The 16,700-nt window shown below is 50.4% G+C and overlaps 1 protein-coding gene across 3 annotated transcripts in view; it reads left to right on the top strand.

Moving 5' to 3' along the window:
- Positions 1 to 321: 321 nt before the first annotated feature.
- ATP9B (ATPase phospholipid transporting 9B (putative)) overlaps positions 322 to 16,700 on the top strand; it is a 119,733-nt gene continuing 103,354 nt past the window's right edge. For 2 of the 3 annotated variants that reach the window (XM_053912324.1, XM_053912325.1), the window contains exons 1-4: positions 322 to 536; positions 9,350 to 9,532; positions 13,378 to 13,528; positions 16,197 to 16,310. In XM_053912324.1, coding sequence (XP_053768299.1) covers positions 415 to 536; positions 9,350 to 9,532; positions 13,378 to 13,528; positions 16,197 to 16,310 — 570 coding nt within the window. In that variant the 5' untranslated portion in view covers positions 322 to 414. Of the gene's footprint in view, positions 537 to 567; positions 1,769 to 9,349; positions 9,533 to 13,377; positions 13,529 to 16,196; positions 16,311 to 16,700 lie in introns of those variants that run through there. The other variant, XM_024580637.4, reaches the window with a different exon arrangement.

Here is a 16,700-nt window from a genome sequence, read left to right on the forward strand (position 1 = left end):
ACCCCGCTCGACCCTGGACCCCACGTGACGCCCCCACCAGCTTTAGAGAAGGCCTCAGGGGCAGGCGCGCGCGGCCCCGCCACACTGTACCCGCGCCCAGCACGCGCTTCACAGAGCCGGCACACGGCGCGTGCGCATCCCGCACACACCGCTTCCACTCCCACCCTCGCCGCACGGTGACGTCATCGGGCCCCGAGGAGCAGGGGGCGGAGCCTCGGGCACCACCCCTCCCGCCCTCCCGCGTGCTGTCGTCATCGGTCCCCGACGCGCAGTGACGTTATATGTCGTCGACTTTCGGAAGTCCGCGAAGGGCCCGGGGGCGGAGCCTCAACCGGGTGGGAGCTGAGGGGTGAGGGCGGGGAAAAGCGGCGAGTGGAGAGGGGCGAGAAGGGACGGGGAGGCGGTGGCCCGAACATGGCGGACCAAATCCCTCTGTACCCGGTGCGCAGCGCGGCCGTGGCGGCCGTGGCCAGCCGCAAACGTGCGGCCTACTACAGTGCGGCGGGGCCCGGGCCGGGGGCCGAGCGACCCAGCAGGTAACGACGGCCCGCCCCTCCTCCTGCCCCACCCCTTCTCCCGCCCTGCCCAGGTGGGCCCGCCACCGCCGCCGCGCCCTGTGCGTGGGGCGCGGTACGCCTGCACTTAGAGGGCACCGCCCTCGTGGAGCGGCCCCGGAGCAGTGTCAGGGACAGGCGGGGCCCGCCCCAGCCCTGCACTCCCCACCCCGGGGTGCCCTGTCCCGCGGTCCACCCGGAGAGGTGGCTGCTTCCGATCCGGGGGAGCTGCTCTCAGAGGCGACGCGCGCGAGAAGCCCCGAGCACTGGTCACGAGGACTGTCAAGTGTCCGAAAGTCAAACTGTGACGCGGGCGGAGACCGCTGGCTCGCTCGCTGATGGCGAGCCCCTGGCCTTCACCAGTGGGGAGAGCACGTGAAGGCGGGTCACTGGGCTCACGAAGCACACCTGTTGTAACAAGGTGTGTTTACAGAGTGCTTCCTGTAGACATCAGCGTTTGCCTTGAGGAAGGAGAAGCAGAGACTTAGGGGAACTTGTGCAGTGGGCCACAGTTGGTTCAGAGTCCGAACGTGCAGACGTTTGATTTGAAGTGAAAGTCTCATGCCCTGTTTGGTTGCAACTCGATTATTTCACACCCCAAGAGAAGAATCCTGTACGCTTACGAAATGATAGAGTAATTTGAAACAAACTTACAAGAAGGGAAAATACTGCCCTTTGTACAGTAGTTACCGAAGTTTTATTCCCGAGGAATTGTGGGGGCGATTAGCCTTTTGCACACAGAGGGGAAAACCACAGATTTCAACGTCCTGCCCCGGGAGTCGGGGTTTAGATTTTGCTGCTGTTGTGGCTGAGGAGCGTCCCTTCCTTACCGCGTCCGCTGCAGTGAATCTCGGTCCATCCACTTACCAGCCATTTGCTCTCAGATGCCTCATTGAGACGGGAGCCCTGGTTTCCTCCCAGGAACCTGCGGGCTCCTCGTGGGCTTGCCAAGCACGAGGGGAGAACCTAGGGAGCTGCCCGTGGTCCCTGCTGGGCCAGAGCTGCCATTTCCGCCTTCCTCCCTGTTAGCACCCCTGAGAGTGCGGGCGCCCTAATGATGTAAGTGGCCAGTTTCCGGAGGTCATTGTCCAGAAGGATGCCACCTGTGTGGGTGCAGGTTTCGGAACGGCCTGGATCTGTGCGTCTCTGCGTCCTATTTCGGAGGAGGCCCCGTGGTGTGGTGTGCACACAGTCAGGGCCCTTCCGGCCTCCAGGTGGGTGTCTTGTTGTGCCAAGTTCCTCTTTGTCTCTGTGACTCTGCTGGCCGCGCAGCCCCCTGAAGTCTGCGTTATTAGGCGCTGGTGTGGCCACTCCTGCGGGTCGCGGAGTCCTGCTGGCCTGGCGTGTGCTTTCGTGCTGTCTGCTGTCTGCGGAGTCGGATCTGCAGTGAGCGTGTTGTTGGAGCGCGTGCTTCGTTGTGCGCTCCCGCGGCCGCCGTCTTTTGGTTGGTGCATTTAAACCGTGTGCATTTAAGGTGATTGCGAGGGGGGGCCCCAGAAACCCGGAATTTATTTATTTAAATAACTGTATATTTGTTCTTACGTTTTTAAACTTCGGTCAGCTCCAAAGTCCCCTCTGTTTCCCCTCGCAGTGTACCTGTCGAGCCGTTTTCTCCACTGCTCAGAACAGTTTCTGAGCTCGTCGATCTTGATACCTTGTAGTGCTCCTGACGCCTTTTGTTTTAGCTGTTCTACGTCAGCAAAGCGCTTCCCTTTGAGGATTTTGTTCATCCTGGGAAACAAAAAAAGTCACTTGGGACGAGATCGGGTGAATAGAGAGGTGGGGCTCGGGGCTCTTGCTATTTGGGTCAGAGACTGCCGAACACTCAGCACAGTGTGGACAGGGGCGCTCGGGACTCACCCATCAGGAAACGGGGAGCACATTGCGAACGCAGCCTCTCGCAACGCCAGCGGGTCCACGGACACAGATGGGTACCTGGAACACTCACCTAACGAACGGGGAGCCTGTGCTGCCAGGGGCCTGCCCTCCAGAAGATAATTCTGGGGTGTTACTGGGTCCCCCCTAGTATTGATAGGTTAGAGTGTAGGTGTGCTGTTTTACTATGTTTTGTTTGTTTATTTTTCCTGGTTCTCATTCCTGTTTCTCTTCCTGCCATCCTTTGGATTACTTGAACGTACCTTGGTGTTGCTAGAGTGTTTCTGAGTGTAGGTCTTCGTATGGTTTTTGTAGCGTGTGCTCTGGACGTTGCCGTGTACAGGGGAGTCACCAGCATGGGGGACGGGTGTCGGCATTTTCCTGTGTGGAGTCAAGCGTGGAGACCTGACTTCCCTTCCATTCCCTTTACCCGCCTTCTCCCTCCACACCATACGGCTACGCTGGGCATCAGATCATACCGATGTCTCCCGTTCACACCATCAAGTGCCACTTAGGGAACTCCTGACGGCAAACCCGTCGTAGGGGCCCGTTTTTGCTCTTCCTGTTACCCTTCCTTCCCAGTGCTCCCTGGTTCTCTCCCTCATGATTTCCTTTCCATTGGAAGAACGTCCTTTAGCCAGTCTTGAAATTTATCTTAGAATGTCTTTGTTTCATTCCAGAGGGATAGTGTCCTGGCTGGTGATTCTTAGCCCCTGAGAGCACGTTTCACTGTCTCCCGTCCTTTAGGGCTCCATCTGGAAGTCGGCTGTCTTTCTCCCACACGGGTCGCCTCCTCTCGCCTTGTGCTGCTTGCAAGGTTTTTCTTTGCCTTTGCTTTTCAGAAGTTTAGTTATGATGTATCTTAGTGTGGATTTCTTTAGGCTGATGTTGTTTGGCATTCATTAAGCTCTTGCATCTGTTAGTTTTTGTCTCACCAAACTTAGGGAGTTTTTAGCCATCATTTCTTCCAGAACTCCTTCATTTCCGCTCTCTTCTCTCCCTTCAGAACTCAGTGCTGCAAAGCTTGGGTCTTTGTTAGTGCTACATAGCTCCCTTAGGCTCTTTTCTCCAGTCTCTTTTCTCCATGTTGTTCACGTTATGTAAGTTCTGTCTGTTTGTTCTCAAGTCCCTGAATTCTGTCTTCTCACATCTTCACTCTGCTATGGATTCCACCTAGTGATGTTTGATTTTCACTATTTTAGTTTTCAGTTTTATAATTTCTGTTTGTTTCAAGAGAATGCATAATTGATTGCTAAAGCATTTTTATGTTTTCTGCTTAAAACACTGCAGCACAGGCCCAGTGTCCGAGTTAACCCTGGCTTTGGTGTCAGGGGGTTGTCTTTTCTGACTCACACTGTGAGCACTCTGGGTCTGGGTGTGACTGATGGTTTTCACTGGGGTCCTGGCTAGTTTGTCTCCACTGTTAGGAGAGTGTGGGTCCTATTTATATCTTTTCTAATGGGATTCCTTTGTGGTCAGTGAACACACTTCTTGTGGTTTTGCTTTAAATCTGCAAAATGGTGCAGTATGTCTTAACGACCGAAGATTCGGTCTGCAGTGGTAAGAACCCAAAGGCCCTTGAGCGAGAGTACGCGGCATTGGTGCCGGGTGAAATGCTCTGAAGTGTCGATCGGGTCCTGTCAGTGAGCGGTGTTGCGTTCTTCTGTGTTGCTGGTGTGCCATCCGGCTGTTCCGTCGGCTGTTCCAAGCAGGACGGTGAAGTCGCTCACCGTAATCAGTTGTGACCACGCGTCTGTCTCTTTCTCCTTTCACCTGACTGGTCTGTGCCTCACCGGTCTGCAGCGCTGTCATCTGGTGCACACACACTGGGGGCTGCTTTGCGTCCCGGACAGACCGACACTTTTGTCACTACGTAATTTCCCTGTCTGCCTCTAACAATGTTTTTACTCCAAAGTTTACTTTTCCTGACATTATTATAACCACTCCTGATTTCTTTTAATGTTTGCCTAGCATATAATTTTCCATCCTTTTACTTGTAACCTACTTATCTTCAAAGTGAATTTCTTGGCGTGTGGTTGGTTTATGTTTTTCGTCCGCTCTGCCGATGTTTGGTGTGTTTAGGGCACTTACATTCAGTGTCGTGATTGGTAAATTAGGGCCCACTTTGCCATTTTGCTTTTTGTTGTCTGTGTTTTCTGTTTCTCTGTTTTCTTTTCTCTGCCTTCTTATGGGCTACTGGAACATTTTTTTTGGAGTTCCATTTTGATTTATCTCCGGTGTTTTTCAGTGTGTCCCTATGTGTGGATATTTAGTGGTATGTCTGGGTATCACACATACAGAAGTTATCACAGTGTAACGGCACTGACGTTTTGTCAGTTTGAGTGAAGGGCAGAAGTCTTACCTTTTTATGTCCTCGAATGCTGCCTGTTGGTAATGTAGTTGTCTTGTAAAATTATATGTACTGTATATGATATATACAGTTGTCTCGTAACTGAAAGGTTGTAGGTTCTATCCCCAGTCAGGGCACATCTGTAGGTGAAGGTTTGATCCCTGGATCAGACCATTCTTGATAAGCAACCGATCGATGTTCCTCTCTTACATCAATGTTTCTTGCTCTCCCTCTTTCTTTGTCCCCCCTCCTCTCTCTCTAAAATCAATGGAAATCCTCAGGTGAGAATTTTTTTTTCTAAAGTATATGTAAATTTTACATATGTAAAAGTGCATAAATAGTTCTCTTACATATAATTACAACCAAATAACAGTGTTACAATTTTTGTTTCATCTTTCAGACATAATTTATAAAATTCAGGAGGAGAAGGAAAGCGTATTGTATTGAGCCACATTTTTTGCTCTTTCTGTTCTCTTATTTCGTCACTCCCCAGAATTCTTTATTTTATTAGTTCTTTTCTGTTTTAACAATTTCTCGGCTATTCTTTTAAGGTAGGTCTGCTAGAAACAAGTTCTCTTTATTTTTCTTCATCTGAGAATGTCTCATTTCCCCTTTATTCCTGAACGATAATTTCAGCAGATAGACATTTGGGGTTGGCAGTTCTTTTATTTCAGCATTTGAAAAACATTTTGTCACTTTCAGTCCCCTCCCCCGCTTCTGCGACAGCCTCAGGGCAGCGGAGCCTCAGAGCCCGGGCTGCCGGATGCTGCTGCCCGGGTGGACGGGGCCTGTGCTTTTCTTCTGTAGCGTGTGGCTGGGGGGTGCAGGTGCCATCTCAGGTGCCCTTCCTGCCAGGCTGCCCTCCTGGCCCTCGGCTGGAGGGACCTGTCTGTCCTTGGGCCGTGCCTGTGGTTTCTTCTGGCTACCGCCTCTAGTGCAGTGTGGCACCCACCAGGCGGAAGCGGAGCACTGGGCACTCCTTGAGGCACAGCCCCTGGGCTGGCGGCCGGTCCTGGTCAGCCTCCTTCTCTCTTTGCTCCACCTGCCCCGTTGCCTCCAGGGCAGGAGTGCTGCGTGGGGGATGGGGAGGCATCCACTTATCCTGGTCCGCAACTGGAGGGGAGGGTGATGGACCTTTGTTCTTTCTTTCCTCTTTTTATTTTAAAGTCTTATTCCTGCAGTCATTCCTTCCCAGTTTTTGATGCAGTTCACACAGCACACGGTCTTTCACAGAAAGTGTAAGTTGCAGGGTCGCAGTGCACTCACAGGTAAGTGTGGCCATTACCAGTCAGCGGTGAGGACATTCCCGCCTCTCCAGAGGACGCCTGCCCCTAGCAGCTGCCCCTACAGGCTTCTCTCCTGTGGTGAAACGTGCGGGACAGCTCGCACCTTCGTGAAGTGTGCTTTTGACTCACTGCAGACTCACAACTGCAGTGGATAAAGTTTCCTGTGAAAGTTATGATGATTAAAATATGTACAGTTTGAGAAATGTGTGCTACATATGAGAATACAACTAAAAATAAAAAGTGGAGGTTAGGCTAGTCTTTGCTTTTTGTCACATTTATTGGGGCGGTGTTGGTTAAACTTGCACAGTGTAGTCTTGTATTTCCAGAAACAGAAGTTTGGACTATGAGGCCTTTCTCCCCTCTTTGGCGGTTGGAAGCGAATTAGGTGTCGGAGAACCGGCTCTGCTCTGCTCTGCTGACGAGCTTCGGACGCCGCTCTCCGAGGCTGCAGGAAGCCTGGTCTGGTGCGCACTGTGCCCAGGAGTCGTAGTGATGTGCTTCAAAGGTCCTCCCGTTTTCCCCGAATTGAAATTATCTTTATTTCATTGCTATCGTACCAGTGTAGGAATGCCATATATTTAAAGTGTAATGTTGGTGAATTGTACGGAGTGTAAAAATCTTCACCGCTGGGTTTGCATACTATGAAGATTTCCAGCAGAAGACTTCAGTGTGACTTGAGAATGGGCCAATAAATGGTAAGCATCACGCTGTCTTCTTTACAGTGAAGGACGAGTGCGCCCGTGCATCTGTACTCAGGTCAGTGAGAGGCCGCGCACCTCACACAGGTGTCCCTGGGCCGCCAGGGACGCAGCTCCTTACGGAGGCCGCCTTCGTGAAGCTCCAGTCAGCCTGTGGCCTGCTTGTGAGGGCCTGGGGAGGAGAAGGGTACCCGTTCGCTCGATGTTTGTGCTTCTGTCCTTTCGTTGGTACCTGTGTCCCTCAAACATCTTCTGAGCGCCCCTCCCTGGCCCTGCCCCACCGTTGCTGCAGTGTCGCAGTCGCTAAACACCAGTGTTTGGAGAGACTCATGCTGAGAACAGACAGCCGATGTCGGATTATCTCCACAGTATTTCTTGGTGGAGACAACACAGGTTTTTTGAATGCTGGTTTTCTTATTCTGAATGTCTGTGTACAGTTTTCTTTGGATCTTGAAAATTTTTATAACTAGGGTGAGGATCTACAAATATTGTACTGGTTGTGAAGATGAAGCTTCCCCTGCTTGGGTGGTCCATGAAAGTGCAGGGGGGTCCCTCAGGCAGCGTTTACCCGAGTGCCCTGAGCTCAGGGTTCCGGGAAGTTGGAGACACATTCTTCAAGGCCCAACACTTCCTTTAAAGTGCGTCTGTGGCTCACTCAGGTGGGCGACCTTGTTCAGGCTGCCAGAATGGAAATGTTTCGCTTTGTTTCCTGCATCTGACCATGGGGCCGTGTGGATGGAGGCCGCTGGCCCGGAATCTCCAGACCGGCATTGACAGGACGCTAGATATTGTCCCGTCGTCTCAAGTTTCGTGGCACACGGGTACAATGTCTTATGGCCAGAGATGGGCACTGAAGTTTCTTACCAAGGGTTTCAGAAAAGGGTCCCTGTGCATACAAGTCCCACGGCCCCTCTCAGCTGCAGGGGCTAGCTGCCCCTTGTCCTCCGCGTGGCTTTGCCGCAGAGGGCCAGGCCTGTGCGCCAGGCAGCCCCTGCCTTGCCTCCCGGGCATCGCGGGCCTGTGTGGCCCTGCCACTGCTGTGGGACAGACAGACAGATGGAGTCCCAGTTCCCTGGTGGTCGGTGTGACTTTGCTGCTTAGTAGGGACTCGTGCCCCAGTTGCACTTGGGGGCTGCGTTCGATGGAGGAGACACTCATTTCTCGACAGCGCTGTGTTTTTTCATTTCACTAGCGTGTGGGCAAAGGGGGAATGTTTCTTTTTCTTCAAGAAGGCGTAAGCGTTGGCATATTTTAAAGGTATTCCTCTCAAGTATCAGTTGACTTCTCAGAAATGTTTCTTATCAAAGTGGAAGCAATAAAGCTGTTATACTTGATAAAAATGTGAGTTGAAGCTGGGTATTGTATTGACCTATTTTTACTTAGGTGCGTGTGAATAATGCATCTTCTGGTTTTTGAGTGTGTGGTTGATGACTCCTAATGTTTTTTAAGCCTTTGGCAGCAGCTAAGATAGCTGTCTTCTCTTCTTATATGGCAGGACTCTTGGGCTTGGTATCATCCATTTTGTCGTCTTTGTTCGCATTGTTTTTACTCGTTTTAAAAATATGTTTCCAGAATTATACTTAATTGCTGGAAACGTTGATTTTTCTTGAGTGACAAACCAATCAGGTTTGTATGACACTAGGCAACAAAGACACTTAAGATTCTCTGCTTAGCCTGTCTCTGAAAAAAATCCATTATTCATCATCTTATTGTTTTCAAATACTGAGGTAAAATCTTCAATACAATAGGAAAATTGCTCTGGAAATGGGATAAATTGCTCACCAGTTCAAAGGCTCCTTTCTGCAGTTGAGGCTGCCGGGCAGGATGCTGCTTCTGCTCATTGTCTTTCAGACTCATTGTTCCGCTTTCCAGCATCCAGTCGGTGGGATGGTGACTCTTGCTGAATGCCGCGCAGTGACTGGAGAACATAATGAACAAGGCTAAAAATCTCATTTTGTATACTGTACTGTACTGTATTTAAGTGGTGTTGTGAGTTTTAACCGCATTCCGTATAAATATTCATTTCCTAGCCGACTGTTGTTGAAGAAGTTGTGTTATAAGGAGACGGAGACAAAAGGGGTTTTTAAGAGGAAACACTGGTTCTCCTTTAGGCCAGTACACAGATCAGAGTTTTTTGCCTACTGCTCTGACCCCGTGGGAGGGCTGGCCTGGGAAGGCACTGGTGGTGACAGGGGCCATCTGGGCAGGACGATGTGAAGGGTGTGGAGGGCCCAGAAAGGCCTGGAACAGCCCCTTTGGCTGGAGCAGTGAGGTGTCCCCAGGAAGACACACCTGCTTTCCGCAAGTCTCCCGCCTGGCTGCTTGAGGGGCGGGCGGCGCTCAGCTCTGGGTCTGCCCAGGTCTTGCCCAGGTCTAAGCGTTGAGAGTGAGGTTTCTGTGCCTTTCAGATGCACTTTCCACCACGCAGCGCGGTGACGGTCATCTTGGCAGTGAGTCTCGCACACATTTTAAATTCTCGTGGGATAGGCAGAACCTGTGGTCAAAGTTTACTTACAGCACCAAGAAAAAGAGGCTTTTGCTGCATCCTCACACGGTCTTCTCTGGTCTGTTCTCACCGTTCACCAGGTACCAGCTGGAAGACGAGTCTGCCCACTTGGATGAAATGCCACTCATGATGTCCGAGGAAGGCTTCGAGAACGACGAGAGTGACTACCACACGCTGCCCCGGGCCAGGGCCACGCGGAGAAGGCGCGGGCTGCGGGGGCTGCCGAGGCTGCTCTGCGGAGGGTGGGCGTCCCTGTGCACCAGGTGTGTGGCCCGTGGCGCCCCTCTGCCTGGCACGTGAGGCAGATGCTTAGCTTTAGCACACTCATCCCCTGACGCGCCGCAGCAGGGTCCGTGCGAACGGTGTCCTGGCGGTCAGTCACATTCGTCGGACAGGCGGTGCTGCTTGGAGGGGCACAGGGAGCCAGAGCCCCATGTTCCCATTCGGCACTGTTCTGTGTGTGTCTCAGGTGTGCAGCACAGCGGTTGGGAAACCATGCCCTGTACGGAGGTGCTGATGTTGAAAAAAGGAGAAAATCTGTGGTTCATAATTAGTCCGTGGGGAAATGAATTCTGCTCCCCATGTTGGCGTTTCTGACCTGTGTGCTCCTCCAGAGGGGAGCTGTGGCCCTGCAGAGCGCAGTCTGGTCGCACGGTGGCTGCACGCGTTAGCCGACTCTCTGCTCTGACTTGGGACAAGCGTCTTCTGTTCATTTAACCGGAAAGACGTGAAGAGAAAAACTCGTGTTTTAAACAGGGTCACTGGCGGTCGAGGTAAACTGATGTTGTGTGTGGTGTGTATTAAATTGGTTCACCTTCGACCTTAGAGTTTGGTACGTGAAAGCACCCTGTACATCAGGGACCCTTTGCCACTGCCCGCCCTGCCCGCTCCTGGGACAGGCGGGACAGGCTTGGACTGACCAGTGCCCTGACGCCTTGAAGGGAGCATGTCGCATAGGCTCCCACGGTCACCGTCTTCCCCGCTGCTCGAAGTCTGCAGTCAGTGCTTTTACTTTGATCGTGAACTTGCATCTCTTTGCCTGTGAGAGGAACGTAAATGATTGCAGAAAGATACCTTGTTTGTTGTCCTTCACATCATCCTGTTAGAAGTTTGCAGACAGGTGTTTGACGCCTGTTTTGATTTCTGGGTCGGCTCTTGGAGCGGTGTTGACACTGTGTTCTAGCGACCCCTGGGGACCCAGGAACCCCTTGGGGATCAGCAGATGGAGCCAGGAGGGGAGGCCATGCGGGGTGTGGGCTTGTCGCCCCATCCGCTTCCAGTCACAGTGGTCCCTACGCCTGGTTTTCTTATGTTTGTGTAAGATTTTCATATGAAGAAGGAATTTCATGGCTAAACAGCATTCTAGAAATTGCTGACGTGGGAAACCAAGTTTGAAACTTCTGTGTCTTTTAGAAAGCCGTTTTGTAGGTTCAGCAGCCAGCACTCCAGGAGTGTTCTTTGTGGGTGTGCGTCCAAGCCCAGGGCTCGTCCCTTTGTGGTCCTGGCGGGCACTCGCTGCAGGGGCACGGCCGGCCCCTGTGACCAGTGCAGACTCTGACAGGGCACAGTGGTGCTCACGCACACTGCCCACGGGTCACCAAGAACTGCAGGCTTGAGTGTTTTCTTTCGTCTCTTCCCAGCATGAGGCCATTGCTAGAGTGACCACTTCTGGCCTTTCACGGGGTTCTGCTTGCGCCGATGGAATGTAGCCGGATGTCGGGTTTCATCTGTAATGTATTTCTTTTCCTGAGGAGAATGTTGAGGGCGTATTTGACGATGTAGGTGTCAGCAGCAGCAACACCCATCCACGTTGGGGACGCTGAAGCGGTGCGATAAAACATGCAAGACCTGTGTGTGAAGTCTTACGAAGTGGTGACCGTGCAGAGAAGCTGACTGGGCCGCCTGGGCAGTGCTGGTCGGTCTACGTGGCCCCGGGACCGGATGGGTGGTCGCAGGCGTCTGCGCTCCGGGAAAGCGCCACCGAGGAAACTCTCGTCCCCCAGGACAAACCGGCCGGCAGCTTGGGGCGAGCGCCCGTTCTCTGCACCCCTCACGGGTCTTCAGTCCTGCGTATTTGCTGCTCTTCGGTGCCCGAGTACCAGGCGAGGTAAAGTTTGATGTGACTGATGTTAGCAGGGGTGGGTCGAAGAGCAGAAGATAGATGAAGTTAGGCGGTTTGAGTGGAGCAGGCCCGCTGGCGGATACTGCAGTGAGGGGGCCAGCACACAGCAGTGCGGTGTGAGCACGTCCATGGGTCTCCGCCCGCAGGTCCTGGGAGGAGTCAGCTTGCTACGGAATTGCAGAAGCCCTCAGGGAATAATGAGTCGGCTCCAGTTTCTTCACGGTTAAAGAACTGCTTTCTCATTTTTATGAGCGGGCAAAAAAATCCCAGCTCTGCATGTCGAAACTCTGTTTTCTGTTGTCCATCTTGTAAAACTCCGACTGTCCTTCCTGTGCGGGGCTCTGAAGCATGTGGGTACATGTGGTTCTGGGGCAGGCGGGGCTTTTTCACGAGATTCACATTCTACTCTTGGCCAGAAACCGCTTTGTCCGCAGGAGAGCGAGGTCTGACTGGCATTACCCCGAGCGCTGGGTATCAAGTGCTGGGCGTATTCCGGGTTCTGAGCGGCTCTGCGCAGGCAGTGGGCGTGCCCCACACGTGGGTGCAGAAGCCTGGGCACAGGAAAGTGCGATTTTCCCACGAGGCCCGAGCGCTGTGCTGCCTTTGGCTTGGACCCAGAGGGGCCTGGTGGATATGCGGATTGTCTAATTTTTTGAAGCTGGCTGTCAGTTTGGGGAGTTTCTTAGCTGTGGCTGCAGACTTAGATGACAGGATCTGGGTGTACACATGGAGGTGCTCTACTTAACATTAGAACACCACATCAATGATGGAGGCGTTTGTGACAAGCTACTCGCCCTAAAACCTTTTAAGAAAAAAGTGTAATTTGTTCACTATTGGATTCAGGTTCAATTTATGTAAGGTGATTTATATATAAATGGGAAAGTATCTTCTAAATCATCGACAATTTGGAAACTTTGTAGCCTCATAGAAATGCCATTACATAAACTTCCTGGTTATGTGCTTCCAAAGGCTTCTCCTCGTTTCTCCTCATGTATCGGTGTTCAGCAGTGTGTTGGCCTCATGTCACTTTGCCCAAATTCTGTTCCCCTTCGCTCTGCCGCCCAGGACGGCCTCCACGCTGGAGGCTGCAAGGATTTCACCTGAGGCTCCGCGCCTTTGACTCGGCACTGAAGCTGCCGGTCCTCCTCGGGTCTACCTGACGGCTCCCAGGCCCGCGGCCGTTCCAGGGGAGGGCCAGGCCTTTGATCCAGCAGCGTGTAGATTCGTGTATTTTTTTGAAGTGGTGTGTGATTTGGCTGTGGCTCCCTGGCCACTTCTTGCTTCTGACTTTACATAAGGCAATAATCAGAAATAACACTTTCGTGTGTTAATAGTTATTCGTAGCCTAGTGCTATGGATAACTTTGTTATGTCTTGGAAGTCTAGGCATCTCAGTCTATTGCATACAGAGTTACAGGAGGACGCCAGGCACCTGTGGGATGTGCGCATCAGGCCTTGGTGTGTAATGTTTTAGAGCGTCAGAGGGCGGGGCCTCGGGAGTGGAGGGAGGTGCACACCTTCGCTCCTGGGAGACTGTGCTGGGGCCCACGTCCCTAAGTTTTAGGGCGCATGGCTGGATCATGTCCTCAGTGCCCCTCTGATGCTAATGCTGCTAGAACTGCCATCTTTTAAGACAGGAAGACAGTGATTGCGTGGGGGGTGGTCACATCGAATCACCGCCTGGCACTCCGAGAGTCACTGCTCCAGAGCGGGCCTCTCCTCTGCGCCGGAAGCCCCAGCTGCTCCGGAAGGTCAGTAGTTTCGTTTCCCGAGATGGGTCTGCTCAGGGGGGTTGCCCCCTTCAGGTTCAGTATCTGCCATCAGCTGTGAGTCGGTGCGTCTGTCCTGTCCTGCCCTGGGAAACCCCTGCAGCCAGCGTGAGAGGCGCAGTCAGGGTCTGGTGACCTCGGGAGCTGCCATCATGGGCTTGAAACACGTAGAATTAATTTAAAGAGCACACACGGCGTCTGTCTCTTGTTTCGTGCAGTTGCTGCGATTGGCTGATGAACGTCTGTCGGAGAAAGAGAGAGCTGAAAGCGCGCACCGTGTGGCTCGGACACCCTGAGAAGTGTGAGGAGAAACACCCCAGAAACTCCATCAAAAATCAGAAATACAACATCTTTACCTTTATTCCTGGGGTGAGACTCTCAGATTCTTAAAGACGGTTGTCTGTCAGAGATTGCTGGCTTCCTTTGTTTTCATCGTTTGTTCTTTATTTTTAATTTTTTCCCTTGTTAATTGTGTCATCTTCTTTTCAACCATGTTTAAATTATCGTTAAATGATTCACACGCATTTTTAATAGACACATCATAGAATTCATCTGAAGAAAATTTACATTTTGATTATTGCTTTCAGTTCTAGATAAACATCATATTTACATTACTGTAGAATTAATCAAGTAAAGCTAATTAAAATGATCAAAAATAAGTATAAATTTTGTTTAGCTAGAAATTTGTTCGGAGGGCAAAGTGGAATACAGCGTTGAAAGCCTGCCCAGGAACTTCACAATGAAAGTAACACAGCTTTTTCAAATACATGACTTAGTAACAAAGTGGTTATGAGTATTTATGACTATCTTTTCTTCTTCACGTTATAAATTCTACGCCTTGTTGTATTGTTATAACACTAGTTCTCTTTAAATAGGTGTTATCCTGATTTTAAATTAGTATAAATATTATGTTTTATTAAGTTACACTACTGAGTTAATGTGTGTCTACAGTACTAAGTAGTTGAACAGTTTTGGGTTTGGGTGCACCATTCCCTGTGTGATGACAGGTTTGTTTATCTTTCTAAAGTCGAAGGGAAGCTGGTACTCACTGTATTTCCCTATCAAAGTTTCTGGCGTGTTCTAGGCATTTGCTCTTGTGCTGTTTTGCCAGAAAGTCTCTTGGTTATGTGCCATGAGGGTTGCTTTGTCCTTCGCGTGTCACTTGCCTTGTCATGCCGACTTTCCATGGGCATTGATTGCCCCCCAACCCGTCCACCCGTCCATTCAGTGGTTGGCAAGTACGTGAGAAGTACTGTGGGCCTTTATTAAAGCACACAAAACCGATGTCTCCGGTTCGAAGACGGACCTTCCATCAGGACAATGACACGCCGAGTGTGTCTCAGACAGAGAAGCGCGCTCACCTGTAGTGAACTGCTGTCTCTAGGGTTTTGTTAAAAACTCGTGGGTCGGCTAAGCCTGGTACAGTTTCCTCAAGGTCCCCCGTCCCTTCAGTGGACAGTAAAGTATCGGTGACAGAGGTTCAAAGCCGGCCTGCCATTCCTGCCACCCCCCCAGACCGGCGTGGCCGCCGGACGGCTGCCCCCAGTACCTGTGGGTGGTCTGCACCACTGCTACTGTGTGAGTGATTCTTTCTTAGGTTGTCTCTTAAATTAGTCTTTTCATCTAAAACGTAGTATTTTAGAAACATTTGGTAATTGCACAGTAGGAATTCTATTCCGTTTTTAGCATGAATGGCAATTTCTGAATTGCTAATAGGTATAATTTATGCTAACTGAGATTTTAAAGAAATCACTGAGGAGAAAGAGGGCCCTCTGTCCTGCTGGGATTAATTTATGAAGTGATTCCAAACATTTCCAACAGAACACGATGACGAACGTAAATGTGCTATCAGTGTAACTGATTTTTCGGTCGCACCCACGGCTGTGCGATGGTGCGGATACCTTCGTGCTGTAAAAGCCGTGGCTCCCGACTCTGAGTCCACAGCAAGCACTCCACCCAGGGCCCTGCTCTGCGAAAGCTCCCAGGCCTTCCAAGTGGCGTGGATGGTGCCGTCCAAGGAGGTCTGGGCTTGCTGGTTGCAAGTTTGTAATAAGTTTCATTGGAATTGTAATGTGCTACATGAATTGTTCTCATCTATAAACATTATTTAGTTCCATTTGAATTTCAGTTTAAATCTTTTAATTTGAAAGTTTGTAAATAGAAGTCTGTTAATATACTAAATCTTGTTTTTCCACCTTAAAAATAATTGTTTGAATTAAGCAAAAACAAAAAGTTACAGGACTTGCATTTCTAACAGTTTATTGAATGATGGTATTTATTTTATACTTGAAATTATTGTTGAGATCAAGTATCAGGGGACTGTGAGGAATATGTAGGCAGCCATCTTCCTGAAAACTGGTCTGTCATTTACAGCTTTATATTCTACCGTTTCCTATACTTTGAGTGAAGTAAGGACTTTGAGGAATTGAAGGCAGTTCTGCAGGAAAATCACACCTGTGTATGTGTTGCTTATTCACTCCGTCTTTGTAAAGCTACCCAGATGTCCACGGTCAGGAAATGTGGCTGCCATGTTTTATTTCTCACCATTCCATGAATGCAAGGGTAACACGACTTTTCCATCGCAGTGTTTTCTGAGTCGGTGTGGAGACGCACATTCATACACGTGTCCTCGCCGACAGCTCAGCCTCGGGGAGGCCGGGCCGTCCTGCTTGCTTGGCTGTGTGTCTGAAGGTTCACAGGATGGAAGAGGGGTCACACACGGGACGGTTGCACACGGGACGGTTGCACACGGGAGAGTCGAAAGCTTTTCAAGGACACTTGTAACATAGTTGAATGTTCTGATGGTATTCTTACCAGTTTTGTTCTAAATACAGGGTGGGGCTAATACTACCTTTCTTTATATAGGGTTCACTTTTTGGAAGGCTAATGTCAAAATTGTTACATGGATTCAGACTTAAGGCATGTTTACTGTTCCATGGAAATGCAGTTAATTAGGTATTGTGCTGATTTTAACTATTTAATGAGGTATTAAAGATTTTCCTTAGAGAGACTGTTAATTTTTTCTTTTCCACTTTAGGTTTTATATGAACAATTCAAGTTCTTCTTGAATCTCTATTTTCTGGTTGTCTCCTGCTCCCAGTTTGTGCCAGCATTGAAAATAGGTTATCTCTACACCTACTGGGCTCCTCTGGTAAGAGAAGATTTTTGAAATTAAGTTCATTATTAAATGTTTAGGATATAGGGCTTTTTAAAGATTTTATTTACTTATTTTTAGACAGAGGGTAAGGGAGGGAGAAAGAGAGGGGGAGAAACATCAATGTGCGGTTGCCTCTCACGCGCCACAGGACCTGGCCTGCAGCCCAGGCATGTGTCCTGACTGGGAATCGAACCGGCAACCCTTCAGCTCACAGGCCCACACTCAGTCCACTGAGCCACACCAGCCAGGGCTAGGATATCCTTTTAAGAGTTGAACTGGATAATAGGTAAATTAATCAGATTTTTAAAAACCTGATGTTGTCACTGTATATTATGGAACCTTGGCTAAAAGACATTATGGAGTTCTGGCACCGAGAGCCTTTGA

Source organism: Desmodus rotundus, chromosome 10 (genome assembly GCF_022682495.2).
Source record: "Desmodus rotundus isolate HL8 chromosome 10, HLdesRot8A.1, whole genome shotgun sequence".
NCBI classification, from domain to species: Eukaryota; Metazoa; Chordata; class Mammalia; order Chiroptera; family Phyllostomidae; genus Desmodus; species Desmodus rotundus.